The sequence below is a fragment of the Pleurodeles waltl genome, chromosome 3_1 (assembly GCF_031143425.1).
Source record: "Pleurodeles waltl isolate 20211129_DDA chromosome 3_1, aPleWal1.hap1.20221129, whole genome shotgun sequence".
NCBI lineage: Eukaryota > Metazoa > Chordata > Amphibia > Caudata > Salamandridae > Pleurodeles > Pleurodeles waltl.
The window spans coordinates 1,599,750,082-1,599,768,087 of NC_090440.1; the positions used below are offsets into that span (position 1 = coordinate 1,599,750,082).

General features: G+C 44.9%; 1 protein-coding gene across 2 annotated transcripts in view; it reads left to right on the forward strand.

Annotated features, from left to right (window-relative positions):
* Positions 1–478: 478 nt before the first annotated feature.
* LOC138283386 (uncharacterized) overlaps positions 479–18,006 on the forward strand; it is a 34,670-nt gene continuing 17,142 nt past the window's right edge. Inside the window, exons 1-3 of one of the 2 annotated variants that reach the window (XM_069221360.1) lie at positions 490–595; positions 5,034–5,415; positions 6,189–6,238. In XM_069221360.1, coding sequence (XP_069077461.1) covers positions 5,066–5,415; positions 6,189–6,238 — 400 coding nt within the window. In that variant the 5' untranslated portion in view covers positions 490–595; positions 5,034–5,065. Of the gene's footprint in view, positions 596–1,635; positions 2,426–5,033; positions 5,416–6,188; positions 6,239–18,006 lie in introns of those variants that run through there. The other variant, XR_011201232.1, reaches the window with a different exon arrangement.

The following is an 18,006-nucleotide window of genomic DNA, read 5'->3' on the forward strand; positions in this document are numbered from 1 at the left end:
AGTTTTCTCTGAATTTTCTCTGATATCCTTCTGTTTTTTATAGACTCTCTCCTGGTCTGTCCTAATCATTTATTTCAGCATTTTTTCAGCAATTTTTTCAGCACTTTTCTCAGCACTTCAATTTTTGCCGCTTATACTGATAGGGTTTTTTTTTCGATATATTTTGACCATGTGCTCATCACGAGTCCATTGCTCTCATTCCCTTTATTTGGTCCATCCAAGTACATTAGCCTTTTTACTTAACCTGTTGGTCTCTAAAAATCTCAAAAAAATCTATACTCACTTAATTTAAATTGGGCAGTGTCACCACCTCTATTTATCTTTTTCGATATAGGCGACACCACTCTAAGATCGCGCCGCCTCTGTTTTGCTTATTTTGTACTTCAAAATGGCGGCGGCCCTGTCAGACTTGGCAGCAGCCGATGCCTCGTAAGTTTAGTCCTTTTTTAGTGTCCATATCTCATCAACGATACTGAGGTAGGACACTAACATATGGATTAAGACGCTTCCGGGCCGGCACGCTCTCCCCTTTTCATGGTAATTGCGACGGACGCGACTATTTAAAATAACTGACCGGCTCCGATTATTCCTCAAGGTAAGATTTGGGCCCGCTTTTTAAGTAGATTTGTTATGGCTCAATGCACTGTACATTAACCTCCTGGGTTGAGTCTACTCTCACTATTTTTTCAAACATTTCCAATTTGCATTGCTTATTTACTCTTGGGAGTATCTTTTAAGCTACATCTGATTTCGACTGAGTTTAAGTTTTTTCCGTCTCGATTCCTTTCATGTCCCACTACTTTGTTTTCACAACATTCATAGTTTCGCTAATCAGCTGATTATTTCTCTCGCAACGAGGTCACCCATATCAGGGGTACTTTCATATTCTCTGTTATAATACTATTATCACAATTAGCTTTTGTCTTTCTAATCTAGTCAATATCTTCTTTACAATGTATTTCGTTTTTTGATAACTTATGGTACTTCCACTAGTATTCATATGTCAAATGTCGACTATACAAATACCTTTTCTCTTGTAGATTATCTAATATAAATAGCGTTTACACAACGAAAAATTTATTTAGCAAAACAAATCTTGTCGACACAATGGTATGTTGTATTTATTTAATTTTGTTACAATCTCATTTTATGATCTCTCTTTTTCTTCTTCATCTTTCTGCAAACACATTTATGAGCACCAACCTGAGACCATAGGCACCAGTATCGCTATTTATGGCTCTAAGATCACCTATATGTTGAACCTTTTTTCTCTTAAGTCACAATCTCAACAACTTTTTCTTAGACGTTTGGCACCAGTTTGGCACCAGTATCGCTCTTTTGGTTCTACCTTTTGTTGTACTTTTTTCTCTCTCAAGTCACATTCTCAACAACTTTTTTCTAGGTGTTTGCACAATTCTCTGACCTATTGCTTTTCAACTTAGTAATTTCCTCTTCTTTTGGATCACTTATCACCTGAATCAGCTCCTTTGGAATGGAATCTCATGTCCTGCATGGGCACGATTATTTTCACAGATCTTCGGGTTCTCACACTTCGGTGTGGCTTTCTTCTCTTCACAATTTTCACAATGTCAACATGAATTACCTCTTTAGTCGCATGTTTTTCTTCTTTTTCAGCCTTGAGAAAGCCTGGCGTACGTGCCTGTGGGGCGAAACACGTGTTGGCTGAGTTTCTGTTTTTTTGTGGGACCTACTGCGCTATATTTCAACCAGGAGCTCACCTGCTTTCCAAAATAAAGGATTCGTTTCAGAGCATTTAAGACTCTTTTTCAGTTTCTTCTATGAACTTGACCGACTACATGATAACCAGAGACTATCTAATTTTTTCAGTGGAACCTTACCTTTTTGTTCATAAGCCTCTGGGATGGAGGCTGCAGTGATTCCCCCCCTCTCCACATGTCGGTCTCCTCTGACCTTTGGGAGCAAAAAAGCGCTCGCTCGCGTTTTCAGGGCCAAGCCTGACTCTGCTCCACAGTGTAGCTCAAACGCCGATCAAAGAGCCTGTGGCACTATGTGGCAGGTCATCAATGCATGGAGAGGCTGTCTGGGAAAGAGTCCCAGGCTATCCCACGAGGCTAGGGCAGGATTACATAAACGCCGGCGGGAGCGCCGACAGGAGCTTCTAACAGGCCATCTTGCTTGACCGCGCCCCTGATATGCACAAATATTGTTGTGTTGGTAATGGTGTTGGTGATAAGGTTAGTGGCAGTACTTGTTTTCATAATGGTGTTTGTAATGATGGTCGTAACGGTGTTTAATGATGGCAATAGTGAAGGTGGTGGTGGAATTGTTCAGACTCGAATTCTGGTAAAAACATTTCAAATTTCCCATGACAGTAAAAAAAAACTGCAAAAAAATGCTTTCTTTCTAAACATGCGTGTAATAAATACATATTTGAGTGTGTGAAGGCAAGCTGTATTTTTCAGATGTAATACTCCCTTGTGCATTGTAAAGTAAGCACTCGGTGTGGCGTGGAATGATAAACCATACAGCCAATAGTTTAAGGTGAGAGAATGATTAGCCTCTGGGTGGAGAAAAAGCCCATCTATATATACTTTCAAGAAATGTTTACAATATACAGCTGCACTGTCAAACCAGACCTAAAACGGATAAGGGTTGAAATTAGGGGTAAGGTGAAAATGGAGCTACAGTAAGAGACGGGGTTAGGGTATAGTTTATGTTAGGATACGGTTTCTGGCTATGATTAGGTTTAGGTTAAGTGTTAACATTGGATAAGGATTCGAAATAGTAGTAGGATTAAGGGTGAAGGGAGAAGCATGGGTTTAGAGGAAGTGTTAGGGTTAGAGTAAGGTTAGGGTTGTAACTATATTTTAATCAAAATTATGGGCCAGATGTAGCAAACGATTGCGACTCGCAAACGGGCCGAATCGCAATTTGCGACAGTGCAAAATCGGAAATGGGATGCAAAAAGCCCATTTCCGACTCGCAAAAAGCAATGGGACCCGTTTGCGAGTCGCATCCGGTGCGACCCCATTTTGCGACCCGCAAATTGCAAGTCGCAATTTGCGAGTCGCAAATCTTATGCAATTGCAACTCGCAAATTGCGACTAGTCGCAAAAAGCCCAGTTTGCATGTCCCATTTACCACTAACTCAGAGCAGGTGGTAACCATTACCAAGGTATAAAAGGGGACCCAGAAGGCATCTGGGTTACTCAAGATGGCGGAGATATACCTGATAGCAGTGAGGAGGAGAGTCTACGCAGCCCAGCAGAGGAGGAGGAGGGGCCACAGACAGGAGAAGATATATAGAACCAGGCAGACTCTTTTTCAGCAAACTGAAGAGGAGATCTATGACAAATACCGCCTTAGCAGCGCAGCCATTCTAGAATTAATAGATTTACTGAAACCACAGCTAGAACACAAGACTCTGCGTGGCTGCGCCATCCCTACGAATGTGCAAGTACTATGCGTGTAATAAATACATATTTGAGTGTGTGAAGGCAAGCTGTATTTTTCAGATGTAATACTCCCTTGTGCATTGTAAAGTAAGCACTCGGTGTGGCGTGGAATGATAAACCATACAGCCAATAGTTTAAGGTGAGAGAATGATTAGCCTCTGGGTGGAGAAAAAGCCCATCTATATATACTTTCAAGAAATGTTTACAATATACAGCTGCACTGTCAAACCAGACCTAAAACGGATAAGGGTTGAAATTAGGGGTAAGGTGAAAATGGAGCTACAGTAAGAGACGGGGTTAGGGTATAGTTTATGTTAGGATACGGTTTCTGGCTATGATTAGGTTTAGGTTAAGTGTTAACATTGGATAAGGATTCGAAATAGTAGTAGGATTAAGGGTGAAGGGAGAAGCATGGGTTTAGAGGAAGTGTTAGGGTTAGAGTAAGGTTAGGGTTGTAACTATATTTTAATCAAAATTATGGGCCAGATGTAGCAAACGATTGCGACTCGCAAACGGGCCGAATCGCAATTTGCGACAGTGCAAAATCGGAAATGGGATGCAAAAAGCCCATTTCCGACTCGCAAAAAGCAATGGGACCCGTTTGCGAGTCGCATCCGGTGCGACCCCATTTTGCGACCCGCAAATTGCAAGTCGCAATTTGCGAGTCGCAAATCTTATGCAATTGCAACTCGCAAATTGCGACTAGTCGCAAAAAGCCCAGTTTGCATGTCCCATTTACCACTAACTCAGAGCAGGTGGTAACCATTACCAAGGTATAAAAGGGGACCCAGAAGGCATCTGGGTTACTCAAGATGGCGGAGATATACCTGATAGCAGTGAGGAGGAGAGTCTACGCAGCCCAGCAGAGGAGGAGGAGGGGCCACAGACAGGAGAAGATATATAGAACCAGGCAGACTCTTTTTCAGCAAACTGAAGAGGAGATCTATGACAAATACCGCCTTAGCAGCGCAGCCATTCTAGAATTAATAGATTTACTGAAACCACAGCTAGAACACAAGACTCTGCGTGGCTGCGCCATCCCTACGAATGTGCAAGTACTATGCGCACTGCACCTCTTGGCCTCAGGGAGCTATCAGGGGTCATTGCCGTGGCAGGTGGGGTATCCCAAAGTGCAGTGTCAAGGTTCCTCAGGGCATTCCTAGATGCCTTAGTCACGCACATGTCTCACTTCATATACTTACCAAGGAATGAGGCAGAAATTAACAGCACCAAGCTGGACTTTTACCGCATAGCCCACTTTCCTCATGTCATAGGGTGTGTAGATGGGACACACATTCAAATATGCCCCCCTGCTAATCTGGAACACATTTTCCGCAACAGGAAGTGTACCCACTCACTCTACATACAGGTTGTTTGTGATGCCCATTATGTCATCACGGACATCGTAGCTAAGTTTCCTGGCAGTACCCATGACTCATACATTTTTAGGCATAGTGGGATACATCAACGCCTGGAACGTGGGGAATTTGGAGACGGTTACCTCCTAGGTAGAGCCACAGACACTTGCAGACATACACACAGGTCACTGTGCACGACAATCTGGACTTCCTAACCGTGTACTTTTGTGCCCAACAGGTGACAGTGCATATGCTCTCAGGCCTTGGATCATGACTCCGTTTTTAACACCCAGAACTGAATCAGAGAGGCAATACAACAGTGCGCATAAGAGGACCAGGAACTTGATCGAGCGCACCTTCGGACTGCTGAAGGCAAGATTCAGATGCCTCCACCGCAGTGGAGGCGCCCTCCAATACACCCCCATTACCGCTTTCAAAATTGTGGTCGCATGCGCCATCCTCCACAACATAGCCACCCGACGTGGGCTACCTCTCACCCCTGCAGACCCAGATCCTGATGATGAAGAGCAAGAACAACCACATCGCCATCATGGGGATAGGAGTCTAGCTAATCAAGGCAGACTGAGACAGGACCACATTGCAACGCAATATTTTGGACGGTACGTGTCAACTCCCACCATACTCACCTATTAACCATTTGTTAAGTGCAACAAAAATAACTGTTTTATTAATGTCATGAAGAAACTATATACAAGTTGAAATTGTCCATGGGCAGGAAAATGCCAACCAGTCATGTGGCACATTAACGCCATGTGCCACATTAATCTGTCCTGGCTGTTATCTATGATCTCCTGCCCCTCCTGCCAGCCTGGCTGGTCCCTGCTGCGTCCATGGTGCTGTGCCTACCACTCCTCAGCACCCTACTGTGAGTGGCAGAGACACTGCTCACTGTTGAGCCCTCCTCCCAGGTGTATTTGTTAACTTCCTGGCTGTGATGTCATCATCATGTGCCAGGAAGTGTTTCCAGAGTGTTCTGGTATGCTTTCTGGAGTGTTCTGCTGCATCTGCAAGCAATTTATTTTGAAGGTATTCGCAATTTGCGACACCCACTCGCTAATTGCGAGTTCGTTTTTTGCACACTCGCAAACAGCGACCTCGCAAACTGCGGACTCGCACACAGCGTTGCGAGTCCGGCTGCGAGTCGCAAAATCGGATCGCTTTTGTTTCTGGCATTCCAATTTGCGAATCGCATTTTGCGAGTCGCATCAACTCGCAAAATGCGAGTCGCAATTTTTATTTTTCCAACATCTGGCCCCTATATTCTTTCCTATTGATGTCTCATTATAATGGACAAATCGACAAACTATAAAATGAGAAATCTGTCACATTTTCTTCATTCAGTGTTGGTCATTGTTGTATTTCTTTATTATAGATCTCAGAGCCATGCCTTCAACATGTGCAATCAGTCAGCTGCCTGCAATGGTAAGAAACCTCAAGGCCGGGGACACTCTTGATGATTGTTAGGGATATGTGTTGTTTGACGTACACAAACCAGTATAACATCAGGAACATGCATGCAGAGCGCCAACCAACAGTTATTTGGTAGGTGACACAAAGGCGTGTATGTGCACCTCTGGACACTACCTGCATTGCATCCAGTACTTCTGATTTGAATAAGACCACATGGGCCACAAGATCATGATAAAAATATACTGCTTTTAGTTGTCCTTGTGCCCATTCCTGGGTATGTGAATATTTTAAAGTGTAGTTTCCACCATATTTAGTGTGAGCATAATAATGTTTTAATTGAGCATTTGGATTATATACTGCAGGCAAAGTTAAGATGGCTGTGTGCATATAGATTTACGGTTAAATGCATGCAGGCAACATTGTTTCAGGTGTCACAATAATGTGATTATTCGGTCCTCAGAAATCATGTGCACCAGTTAGATTACATCATGCAGAACATCCATACAGAGTTTGTTTTGACTGTACTTGTTCCAGTCTTGCCTTTCTGCTTATGGTACATTACATAGCACTGCGCATTAACCTACACCAGTACCTACGGCTTGCATTCACATGGCCATCTCTTCGGCTCACATGGGCCTGTCATTTGTAATATTGTAGGATTTTGGTACGATTTTTGTGTTGTGCTGACAGCCATCAATCAAACACTGCTGACTGGCTTCCTTGGTAAAACACCAATTTGTGATGTTTGAGGATTTTGGTGAGAATAAATGGTGTGTTAACAGCCATGAGGTATTGATGACTGCTGTAAAATATAATTTTAATGAGCATAACAAGAACTCATTTCAGCCATGTTTTTCAGCGGATGCTAACAGATGTCTTAAGTAAGTTCCAGTGCTTAATTTGTAAATAAAAAGGTGCCCTGCTCAAAGCCCTCCTCAAACATGCGGCTGCTGCAATTGAATGTGTAAACATGAAATACTCAGGAAGCATCATCTGAATCCATATCGGGCCTCTTCAATCCATTTAAAGTCATTCCCTGCCCCTTCAGCTCACACCAGCAGCGTTCTGCTTTCTCTCATTGTGACACTTTTTCGTTTTTCCCTTCATCCGTCTTTCCCTTATGTGTATTTTACTCGCAGCAAATGCTTGAGGCAGAAGAATAAGCCCTGGCCCTCAAAAATAAGTGCTGGTTCTCAGCACCGGAAACAACAAGCCCAAATTAAGCACTGGTAAGTTCCCACCTCTGATGTGTCAGTACCGTTTTGACATCTTGGGTTCTGAGACGGGAAAGTGTTGATTTGATTGCTCAACTGAAATACATACTTCCTTCAATCTGAACATTGTCTTTTTTCTTTCTCAAGATTTGCCTTCAGACACCTCTTTGCTCCATTTGTTTGAATCTACAATGTGTCCCCCATTGCAAAACTGTGTGTATAATTCTATAAATATTTGCTTTGCTTTTGCATGTCGAGCTTGCTACAGCAGTTTCCGTGGACCCTCTGGCTGACTGAATCTGTGTTATTTTGTAATTAAATCTTTTCAGACTTCAATTGGCGTGTGAACATATTTTCTTAAATACAGTAATTTTCTTTGGTTGAATACCACTGGATATGTATACTCTACAACAATCCATGCACAGGCTGTCTCCCATGGAGAGATACCACTTCCCTTATTTCTGGATGTTTGCTTAGGAAAATCACCCCCCTGCACTGTGGTATCCCGTTAGTGAACTAAATACATCTCCATTCCAGACTGCATCTGTTCCACCTGTTTCCTTCTTCTAGCGCTTAGCATCACAGGCAACTTAGCAATACTTGCCCCACAGTTAGAATGCTAACTCTCTGCCGCATACAGCATCAACCAGCTCACATGGACAAACACAAACCCCGAACACCTTCTCACCCACTGGGAACTCCTCACCATGCAAGACACTATCTCCATCATGAACTCCGTACACTCAGGAGAACTCACTGACCCTTTTTCGCACTACATCTTCAACCTCGGAAACAAGACAATCGGCGATGAGCTCAGGAAGGTCCTGAATATCTCCATCACTGAGGCCTCCTTCCCGGAGGTTTGGAGACATGTTGAAGTGAAGCCCCTCCTGAAAAAAACATTCACCAACCCAGATGAATTGAAAAACTACTGGCCCATCTTTTTGCTCCCCTATCCAGCAAAAGTCCTCAAGAAAGCAATCAACTAGCAACTCACCCAAAACCTAGAAGAACACAACCTTCTGGGCCCCTCCCAATCTGGATTTCAAGTTAACCACAGCACTGAGACAGCCCTGATTGCAGCCACAGATGACATCAGAGCCCTTGTGGAGCGTGAGGAAATGACAGCCATCATCCTCCTGCACCTATCCCCCGTGTTTGACACCGCCTCCCACCACATCCTGATCAACAGACTCCAACACATAGGAATTCAAGGAAGCACACTCAAATGGATCGTACCTCACCAGCAGCACCCAAAGCATCAGTCTCCCTCCATTCACCTCAGAGCCCAAGAAGATCAATTGAGTCCCCCAAGGTTTGCCCTTTAAGGCAACCCTATTTAACACCTACATGACCCACCTTGCGGGACCATCAGATCACACGGAGTCAACATCCTCTCCTGCACCGACAATATACAGCTCATCTTCTCTCTGTCCGAAGATTCCCCCACCACAAAAGCTAACTTCCACAGATGCATGATGAATGAAGTAAACTGGTTGAAAGATAACTGTCTCAAACTCAACATAGAAAAAATGAAGTCCTCATTTTTGGGAGCAACACCTCACCAAGGACTGCCACAAGGTGGCCTGCAGAGCTCAGCACACTCCCACCCCAACAGACTATGCTCACAACCTCTGTATCATCCTGGATAGCAAGCTATCTATGAAGAAACAAGTTGACGCAGTCTCATCCGACTGCTTCCACACCCTTTGTTTACTCCGTGAGATCTTCACGTGGCTCCCAGCAGACATCAGAAGGACAGTAACGCAGGCGCTCATCACCAGCAGACTAGATCTACATAGGAATCACATCATGCCTCTGTAGAGGCTCCAGACAATACAGAACTCAATGGCAAGACTCATACTCAACCTCCCCAGAAGGACCCATATCACACTGCATCTCAAAAAATTACATTGGCTCCAAATTCAGAAGAGATGCCAGTTCAAGATGCTGACTCACACCTACAAGGCCTTGCACAATGTAGGATCAGCATACATCAACAAATGCCTGACCTTCCACCAACCAACCAGACACCTCTGATCAGCTTCCCTCTCCCTCAGAGACATCCCATGGATCTGTCAAGCCAACAGGGGAGGTCTCTCCTTGCACTTGGCAGCCAAAGCTTGTAACAACCTACCCCTGCACCTCAGGACTGCACCGTCACTCTAGAGATTCAGAAGAGAACTAAAGGCTGGACGTTCGAATGATCGTTCCTCCACGCAGCAGCAAACAGCCACAGCACCTTGAGACCCACACAGGTGGTTTGCCGCTCTCTATAAATGTTTGATTGAATGATTGATTGAGTGCTGTGCTCGGTATGCATGTCCTATTGCCACATATCTGGAGTAAGTTGCACACATTTTGAATCTTCCTACTTAAAGGCCAAAGGCATGGGGTGAATGAGGTCACTTCTTTGCTTTGTTGCCCTCTCATTACTGAAAGTAATACAAACCTTAGAAGGCAGTACACTTGTGTACTCCTGTCTGGTTACTGACAGGTGGTATTAATATCTCTGCTTTAGTAAAGGTAGTTAGTAAAGGTAGCTACAAGTATGTTTGCGGCCATACAAGAACTGACATTTTTGCCCCGGCCCAAACACCTTCCACCCCCAGTCAGAAATGATGGAGCCACAGTTCTGCTTATGGGAACAGTATTTCACGTTTAGAAGCTGTGCTGTTGGCTGTAGCCTTGGAACCTTGATGTAAACTAGAATACAGTGCATTTCGGTGTCTACTTCACTAAATATTATTAATTGGCTAAGAATTGTGCTTGGTCTTGCAAAGAGCATGATCAGCAACATTTCAGCATGTCTTCCCGTTTAGCAACTTTTTGCGAGTACCTCGGTGCAGTGATTGTAAAGTCAGCAGTGACACCAGAGATCAGCAGCCTGGATTTATGAGTCCGTACGTCTACTTCCATTTTCTCACTTAAAATCTTCAGCCGCCCGGGATTTCATTAAGCAAAGGGCAACATGCACGTAACTTTTTGAACCTCAAAATTCCCGAAAGGGTTAAGAGGAGGATACAAGTTGCATTAGGGCACTGCTTTTGAGTAGCCTTTATCACACTAGCAGTATTGCTTTTGGAATATTGCTGCAAGGTGTTGTTTTCGCTTCATGTTTTCACTGGCACAAATAATGGTCATACCACACTCTCTAAACGACACTGTGTATCTGTGTGAGAAACTAATCACCGCATTGTGCATTAAAAAATTCTGAGATAGCCTCGAAACAATGGCTGATGAAACAATAGAGAAGGGCGGGCCGGAGATGCTTCAAGGTTAGAATAGGAAATTCGCTTAATTCTGCAAATTATGTGCAGGCGAAAATAACAAAATAATTGTAGAATGTCGGAACGTTTAACTTTTCCTTCTGCTTAGGTATATTCTATGTGTGGTCATGAGAACTGTTTTGACCTCGCTGGCTTCCGTAGTTCACAAAGAGCTAATTAACATAAACACATTGTATGGTTTATTAAGCATGGAGTATATTGTAAAACGAACTTTATCTCGCAATATAGTACTGTACCTTTTCTCTTTAAAAAAAAAACTGCTGTCTTAAAAGTTCTGGGCGCGTATTTATTAAAAAGTTGTGTTTGGGTTTTGTAAGTAAACGGAAACCATCTTTTGTGTCGCGGTGTGTCGCGTGTACGACCTCGCAAAGCTTTAACAAACGTGTTCCATGGTGTTTGTTGATTCAGATAATATGGTGGTTTGCTAATATTCAAGGTTGAAATTTCAATGTTGTTTAATAGTCAATGTAGACAAATAAATATGAAAATAGCGTAATTTATTGGAAAGATTATTCTGGTTTGGTACTGAAAGAATGTGTAAAGTATATTGGGAGCTTGCAAGTGTGCGGCTCTGTTGAAGCGCCTGTAGTTTGTCGCTGGCTGGCAGATGCGCAGAGCTGTCTGAGCTGGTAATGTGCGCCTCCAGAAGTAGCTCAATTAGGAGAAGCTGTCTGAGCAGCCTGTTTCCTTGTCTGTGCGTCTGCGGATGACCCCCCAATTAGTGGAAACTGCCTGAGTTTTCCAATGGCCTTCTGAAAATGCTGAGTATCCAGGTGGTCGGCCATGGAATTAGCTTCCTAAACTCTGGCCTTTGGAAAACAGTAATCGGCTCAGTGATGGGTAAAATGGGATTATGATGACAAACATATACATTGCAGTGATTTGTGGATTAGTAGTTTATGGATGCACACAAGAGTAACTTCTCTTCATTTTGCTAGGCTATTGTGCTTAGATCATGTATTGCCTGCGGGGAGACATGTTTTGAGAGTAACAGAAATTATTTTAAAAGCAATCATATTTTGCTTAATTGAGTGCTGCCAAGTGGCCCCTTGTCATGTGCAACACAAACAGACTCTTTTGGATGAAAAGTCCACATCACTTTGCACGCTAGAATTTGGAGTCCACTTCAGTTGTTTAAAGTTATATTACAAGCCCCAGAATGACATATGATCATGACATATCATGACATATGTCTCGGCAGCTGGGGCTTGGTACAGGTGTTACACGTAAAATTTGTCTTTTGGTAGCCATGTTAATTTGGAAAATATGCCTTTGCAAAACATTTTAAGGTTATTGTCTGCTTGATTACATAGATTGCACTGGGGTCGAACAATCTAAACAAATACACTTTGCATCGTGTCAACACTTGCCCCATGAGCGACTAAAAATGAAAATAAAAATGAAATTTCCACTGATCAAATATTGAAAATGTCATTTTTGCACCGGTTATGTGGTGCACAATTTAACTTTGTACCAGATAGTTAGTGCAAAGGGCAGTACACACTTTGCAAATTATATAAATCAGCCACAGCTGTTTGCTAAATTACTAAAGGGCCAATAAGATTTAGGCAGCAATGGAGCATCTGCTAAAATGAAAGGATAAACGTCCGCCCAGCTTTCACTATCCTAACTAAGTTTAGAGATGTGTGAAAGGGGTGTGTTTCTGATGGTGTTGTCACAGTCTTCTTCACAGTTGAAAACACTCAGGGCCACATTATGAGTTTGGTGGGTGGCGAAGACTGTCCCCCAAACTCATTAGGCCAGAAAACCGCAACTCTGGTTTTCTGCTGGCCCTATTATGAGTTTCCCGCTGTTTCTGCCCACTGGCCCAGCGTGAAACTCACCACAACATTGACTCTGGCTCATAATAGAACCAGCGGCAATGTTGCAGTGCGCTGGGTGCGACAGCACCCATCACGCTTTTCACTGCCTATAATTCAGGCAGTGAAAAGTGTGCCAGGGCTGTCCTTGGGGGCCCCTGCACTGCCCATGCCAAGTGCATGGGCAGTGCAGGGACCCCCATAAGCCCCCTGGCACCCCGTCTCCACCAGCCTTTGCATGGTGGTGGAACTGCCATGCAAAATCTGGCATAGAAGGGAGTCGTAATCGCCAGGCAGTGCTGCTAGCAGCGCTGTCCTCGTGGATTAAGACCGTCGACACCGCCAGACCATCGGCAGGGCCTAAATGTGGCAGTGCTGGCAGTCCGACCGTGATGCTTTTGCCACGGTCATAATGTGGAGATCGGACAGCCACTTTGGAGACAGTCCGACCGACCCCCCAAGTGAGGGCCTCAGTGTGTCACACAATCTAAATACTATTGCTGGCTGATGTGATGTCAGAAGGTGAAAGTTCTACCACCATGTGAAATGTGATTTTTCATGCCTGGGACCTCCATCGATCAGGCAAGAAAAATTCATTCATTTTCAAAAAAACATAGCCCAACTTCAAGGGTTTCGCTTTGAAAAATTAGAAAAAAGCTGCCAAGTCTTTTTTGCTGGCGTTTCGAGGGGGACTGGTCAGTTTTCAGGAAACTGATCCCTCTGTGTTATAAGTACTTATGGCTAGAATCCCTACTAACCTTGTGGATGTTCCTTGAAATTGCAAGTGGATGGTACTACTGAATTTCGAGGTCATGGATTTCATGGGATAAGAATATCATGGACAAAATATCCAAGAGCAAAATACCGAAAGATAAGTTAATTGAGAGGAAGTATAGATTTACCATTACTAGCTCCACGTCTATGTACCGTCAAGCTTTATTTAATGTTCTTTCTCTAGTTTTTAATATCAGCAACAATAATAAAGGGAATACAATCAATTACCATTGTGGAAGGTTGTGGCGTGGTGGCAGGGGTTGCAAGATTCCAATTTCCTTCAGAATGGGGGCAGTGTAGGTGGTAAAAGGTACATCTATGTGGAGTTAGAAACAGAAAATATTACATACCTTTCAATATTTTGAATTCAATATTGAATTCTCTGCTCTATTCTGGCTTTGAGATTCAGGGTGCAAACCTGACAGGTGGACTGTGTGCTTTTTCCAACAAGTCATATTACAACACGCATGCCAGCTTCTAATTGAGGTTTGTTTTCTTATAATGTACACTTGCCTTACAATTCGTTAAAGTTATGTGGCATACATCACAGTAAGTTCTGTTAATAAACAACGAATTGAAAACTGTATTGAAGAATTAGTTTAGTATGGAAATATGCACAGATATTTAGATAAACAAATATGTATTTTTCCTACTTGTCAACGCACATTTGACAAAACCAGTGGCCGAGCAATAAAGCATTTTGTTAAATAACAGCAAAAAAAATACTTTAAAATAGAAATCCAATAAAACACAACGCTAAGGAGTTCAATAATGAGGGGATTAAACCGTCCAGCAACAAGCGGTAGCACATTCCCAACAAAAGAAAGTTTGAAAAATGCTGTGAAAGAGTCACTGCTAAGAATTTCAGTAACTCTTTCAGATAGGATGATTTCTGTTCTTGTATTAATTTATTGGCTTACAAATACATCACCCTGCACTTGGGCACAGGGGCGGAAGGCTGGGCTGAACCACACCTACCAACTGAACCTGAGGGAGGAGGCCGCCCACAACGCTCTGACGTGCCAAAGGCGCCATAATTGGGACTCGTGCTTCCGCTGCGCGCATCACTCTGCACTTGGACACCGGGGTGGAAGGCTGGGTTGAACCACACCTCCCAGCTGATCCTGAGGGAGGAGGCTGCCCATAACTCTCAGACGCACAAAATGCGCCATAGTTGGGACTGCCGCTTCCGCAGCGTGGAACATCCCCGGGCCTATGCCCGGGCAAAGACCAGACCAAGAGCGGGCCCATCTGCGCCTGTCAGCGGCCGACAGAGGCTGGGCTGGGCCCTGGGCTGGGCCCACCCTCTTGTTTTTTTTATTTTTTTCCCTTATGTTTTATACTTATATATACTCATTGATCTTTTACATTTTCCTGTTAATTAGCATATAGTGTGACAAGGACAGAACTGCAATTAGGCCAGAATTAACACCTCAAACTCAGGATTTTGGGAACAAAGCCATAGATAGCATACAACTACTTAAGGAGGTGGTAAATCTATGTCCTTATCATGGGTAAGAGGAAGGTGGGGGGACAGAAGGTAGACACTGAACCCGGCCGCACAACAATTGACTCCTTCCTAGTTAGATCGGTAGGGGTCATCTCAAAAGAAATTGACCTTGAGGAAAGACGCTTATCGCTGGGGACAGCAGGATTGGGAGATGCGGTAGGGGGACCTGAATATACACCACTTATCCACCCCTCAGCTGACACAGTGGCCCTGATGAATGGAGATTCCCTGAAAGAGCCAATGACCCCCACAATTAAAAACCTCACATCTCCAAGTCAGTCACCCATTATAAAAAGAAAGAAAGGATGCAGAAGGGGGGCTGATAGCCACCTGGGTCCTATCATGGGTGAAAATATGGTAGTTACAGATTGGAAAGATCTCACACTCCTCCTTGATAATCTGCTTAAACCTATCTTTACTAAACTGGATAAATTGGAGGAGGAGGTGGAAAAAATTCTGGAGATCTGCCAGAAACCCCACCTGCCAACACTGTCCCCTAATCATAAGAACCCTGTGGTATAGAATACTACTTCTAGGTTACTCACATGTTTCACATGGCACAGATACATTAGATTTGCAAGGAACTGTATTGAGCACTAACCCTGTGGCCCCTATACAAGGGCAAGTAAGGGAAGCCCTAAATACAGTCCATCTTAGGCAACCAAGGCTGGCCCAAAATATTGATCATCCTAGTGAGTGGCACATAGCCTCTAAGATCAGACCACTGGGCTCCGCTCCAGATGACCCACAATTGATACCAAATCATGTAGCTCCAGGACACTTTTCCTCGAACCCCCTGAAAAATAGATCCGTCCACCTACATACAAGAGAAGAACTACCTATTGTTAATTTACCCCTGAGTCCTGTCTATGTTATTATCATGAACAAAGTACCCCCTCTACGGTCTGATCAGAGTGAGCAACAAGGTGACCTGAAGAACAGGGTTATGCATTGGTTAGCACAGAACAATCTTTTCTCAATGAATGATGCCCACCAGATAATCCTAACCCGGAGAGTAGGGTGTGTTGGCCCCCCATAGGGGGGGGATTTTGTAATAATTAATTTCAGAAACCCCTGGATGGTAAGGGTTATACTGTGCAGGGCCCCTTTTCAACCTCAAGATAAAAGCTCCCTGGAACTGTTCCCGCTAGGTGTATTTCATAGACATTTGCAACTGGGCCGGCCAGGACGTAGATCCGTGCCCTGTATGCCGTCACGGTCTATATTGATATACCCAGGACCTGATCTCACAAATAATGCACACTCTACTACCCTGTTATTACTAAGCAATAAATATCAGATATTAAGTTCATTGTCAGATAATGACTGACTGGTAAGCGAGGGGTCTGTAGCCTGTGAGAGGACAAGGCAAAAGGGTTAAGGAAACAACCAAACATAAGATGGATACGAGCCCTAATAAGCTATTATTAGCCCAGAAGGACAAGAGTGATATGGACACTAGGGATATAACATACAATGGGGATGGGGAACCAACTGAGGTAGCTCCAAATACAGTAACAGGAAGGAAGAATCATGGAGTCACACCATCGGGCGCCATTATCTTGCTACATGGAATGTGCAGGGCCTACGTGGCAAAACTGTGACTGAAGAGTAGGGCTCATTAATCAGTAAGCTAGATATGCTTTGCATCCAAGAAACCTGGTGTACCTCACCTGCCTATGTGCACGGATTTACCTCACACTCACTGCCAGCTACACCATCTGGGAGGGCCAAGGGGGGGCTCCTGGTGCTTATTTCTAATAAACTCCCTGTAGTGGTTAAAAAGACCTTTATGGAGACCACACACTTTCACCTTTTGTGGCTTTAACACAAGAACCTATCAATCAATCAATCGATCATAGTATTTATAGAGCGCACTACGTACCCGTTAGGGTTTCAAGGCGCTGGGGGGGAGGGGGGGGCTGCTGCTATTGGTCGAAGAGCCAGGTCTTGAGGAGCCTCCTGAAGGTGAGAAGGTCCTGGGTCTGTCGCAGGGAGGTCGGGAGGGCGTTCCAGGTCTTGGCGGCGAGATAGGAGAAGGATCTGCCACCGGCAGTCTTACGTTGGAAGCGGGGTACGATGTGAGGGCGAGGTTGGCGGAGCGGAGCTGGCGGGAGGGGACGTAGAAGTGGAGTCTGTTGTTCAGGTAGATTGGCCCGGCGTTGTGGAGTGCCTTGTGAGCGTGGGTGAGGAGTTTGAAGGTGATCCTCTTGTCCACAGGGAGCCAGTGGAGGTCTTTCAGGTGGTGGAAGATGTGGCATCGGCGGGGGACGTCAAGGACCAGTCGGGCGGAGGCGTTTTGGATCAGTTGGAGGCGGCGGATCTCTTTTGCTGGGATGCCTGTGTAGAGTGCGTTGCCGTAGTCTAGTCTACTGCTGACGAGGGCCTGGGTCACTGTTTTTCTGGTTTCCGTCGGGATCCATTTGTAGATTCTACGGAGCATGCGAAGGGTGTTGTAGCAGGAGGAAGAAACTGCGTTGACCTGCTTGGACATGGTGAGGGCGGAGTCGAGGACGAAGCCCAGGTTGTGTGCGTGGTTGGTTGGTGTTGGAGGGGGTCCCAGTGCGGTGGGCCACCAGGAGTCGTCCCAGGCCGAGGGGGTGCGTCCGAGGATGAGGACCTCCGTCTTGCTGGAGTTCAACTTCAGGTGGCTTTTTCCCATCCATTCGGCGATGGACTTCATTCCCTCGTGGAGGTTGGCTTTGGCGGTGTGTGGGTCATTGGTGAGGGAGAGGATGAGCTGGGTGTCGTCGGTGTAGTAGGGAATGTTGAGGTTGTGCTGACGGGCCAGTTGAGCGAGGGGGGCCATGTAGACGTTGAACAGTGTCGGGCTTAGGAAGGAGCCTTGAGGTACGCCGCAGATGATGCTGGTGGCTTCGGAGCGGAAGGGAGGGAGTCGGACTCTCTGGGTCCTGCCTGAGAGGAAGGAGGAGATCCAGTTGAGGGCTTTCTCTTGTATTCCGGCTTCGTGGAGGCGTGTTAGTAGGGTGTGGTGGCAGACCGTGTCGAAGGCTGCGGAGAGGTCCAGGAGGATGAGGGCTGATGTTTTGCCGTTGTCCATTTGCTGTCTGATGTCGTCTGTGGTGGCGAGGAGAGCAGTCTCGGTGCTGTGGTTGTGTCTGAAACCGGACTGTGAGGGGTCCAGGATGGAATTGTCCTCGAGGTGGTGGGT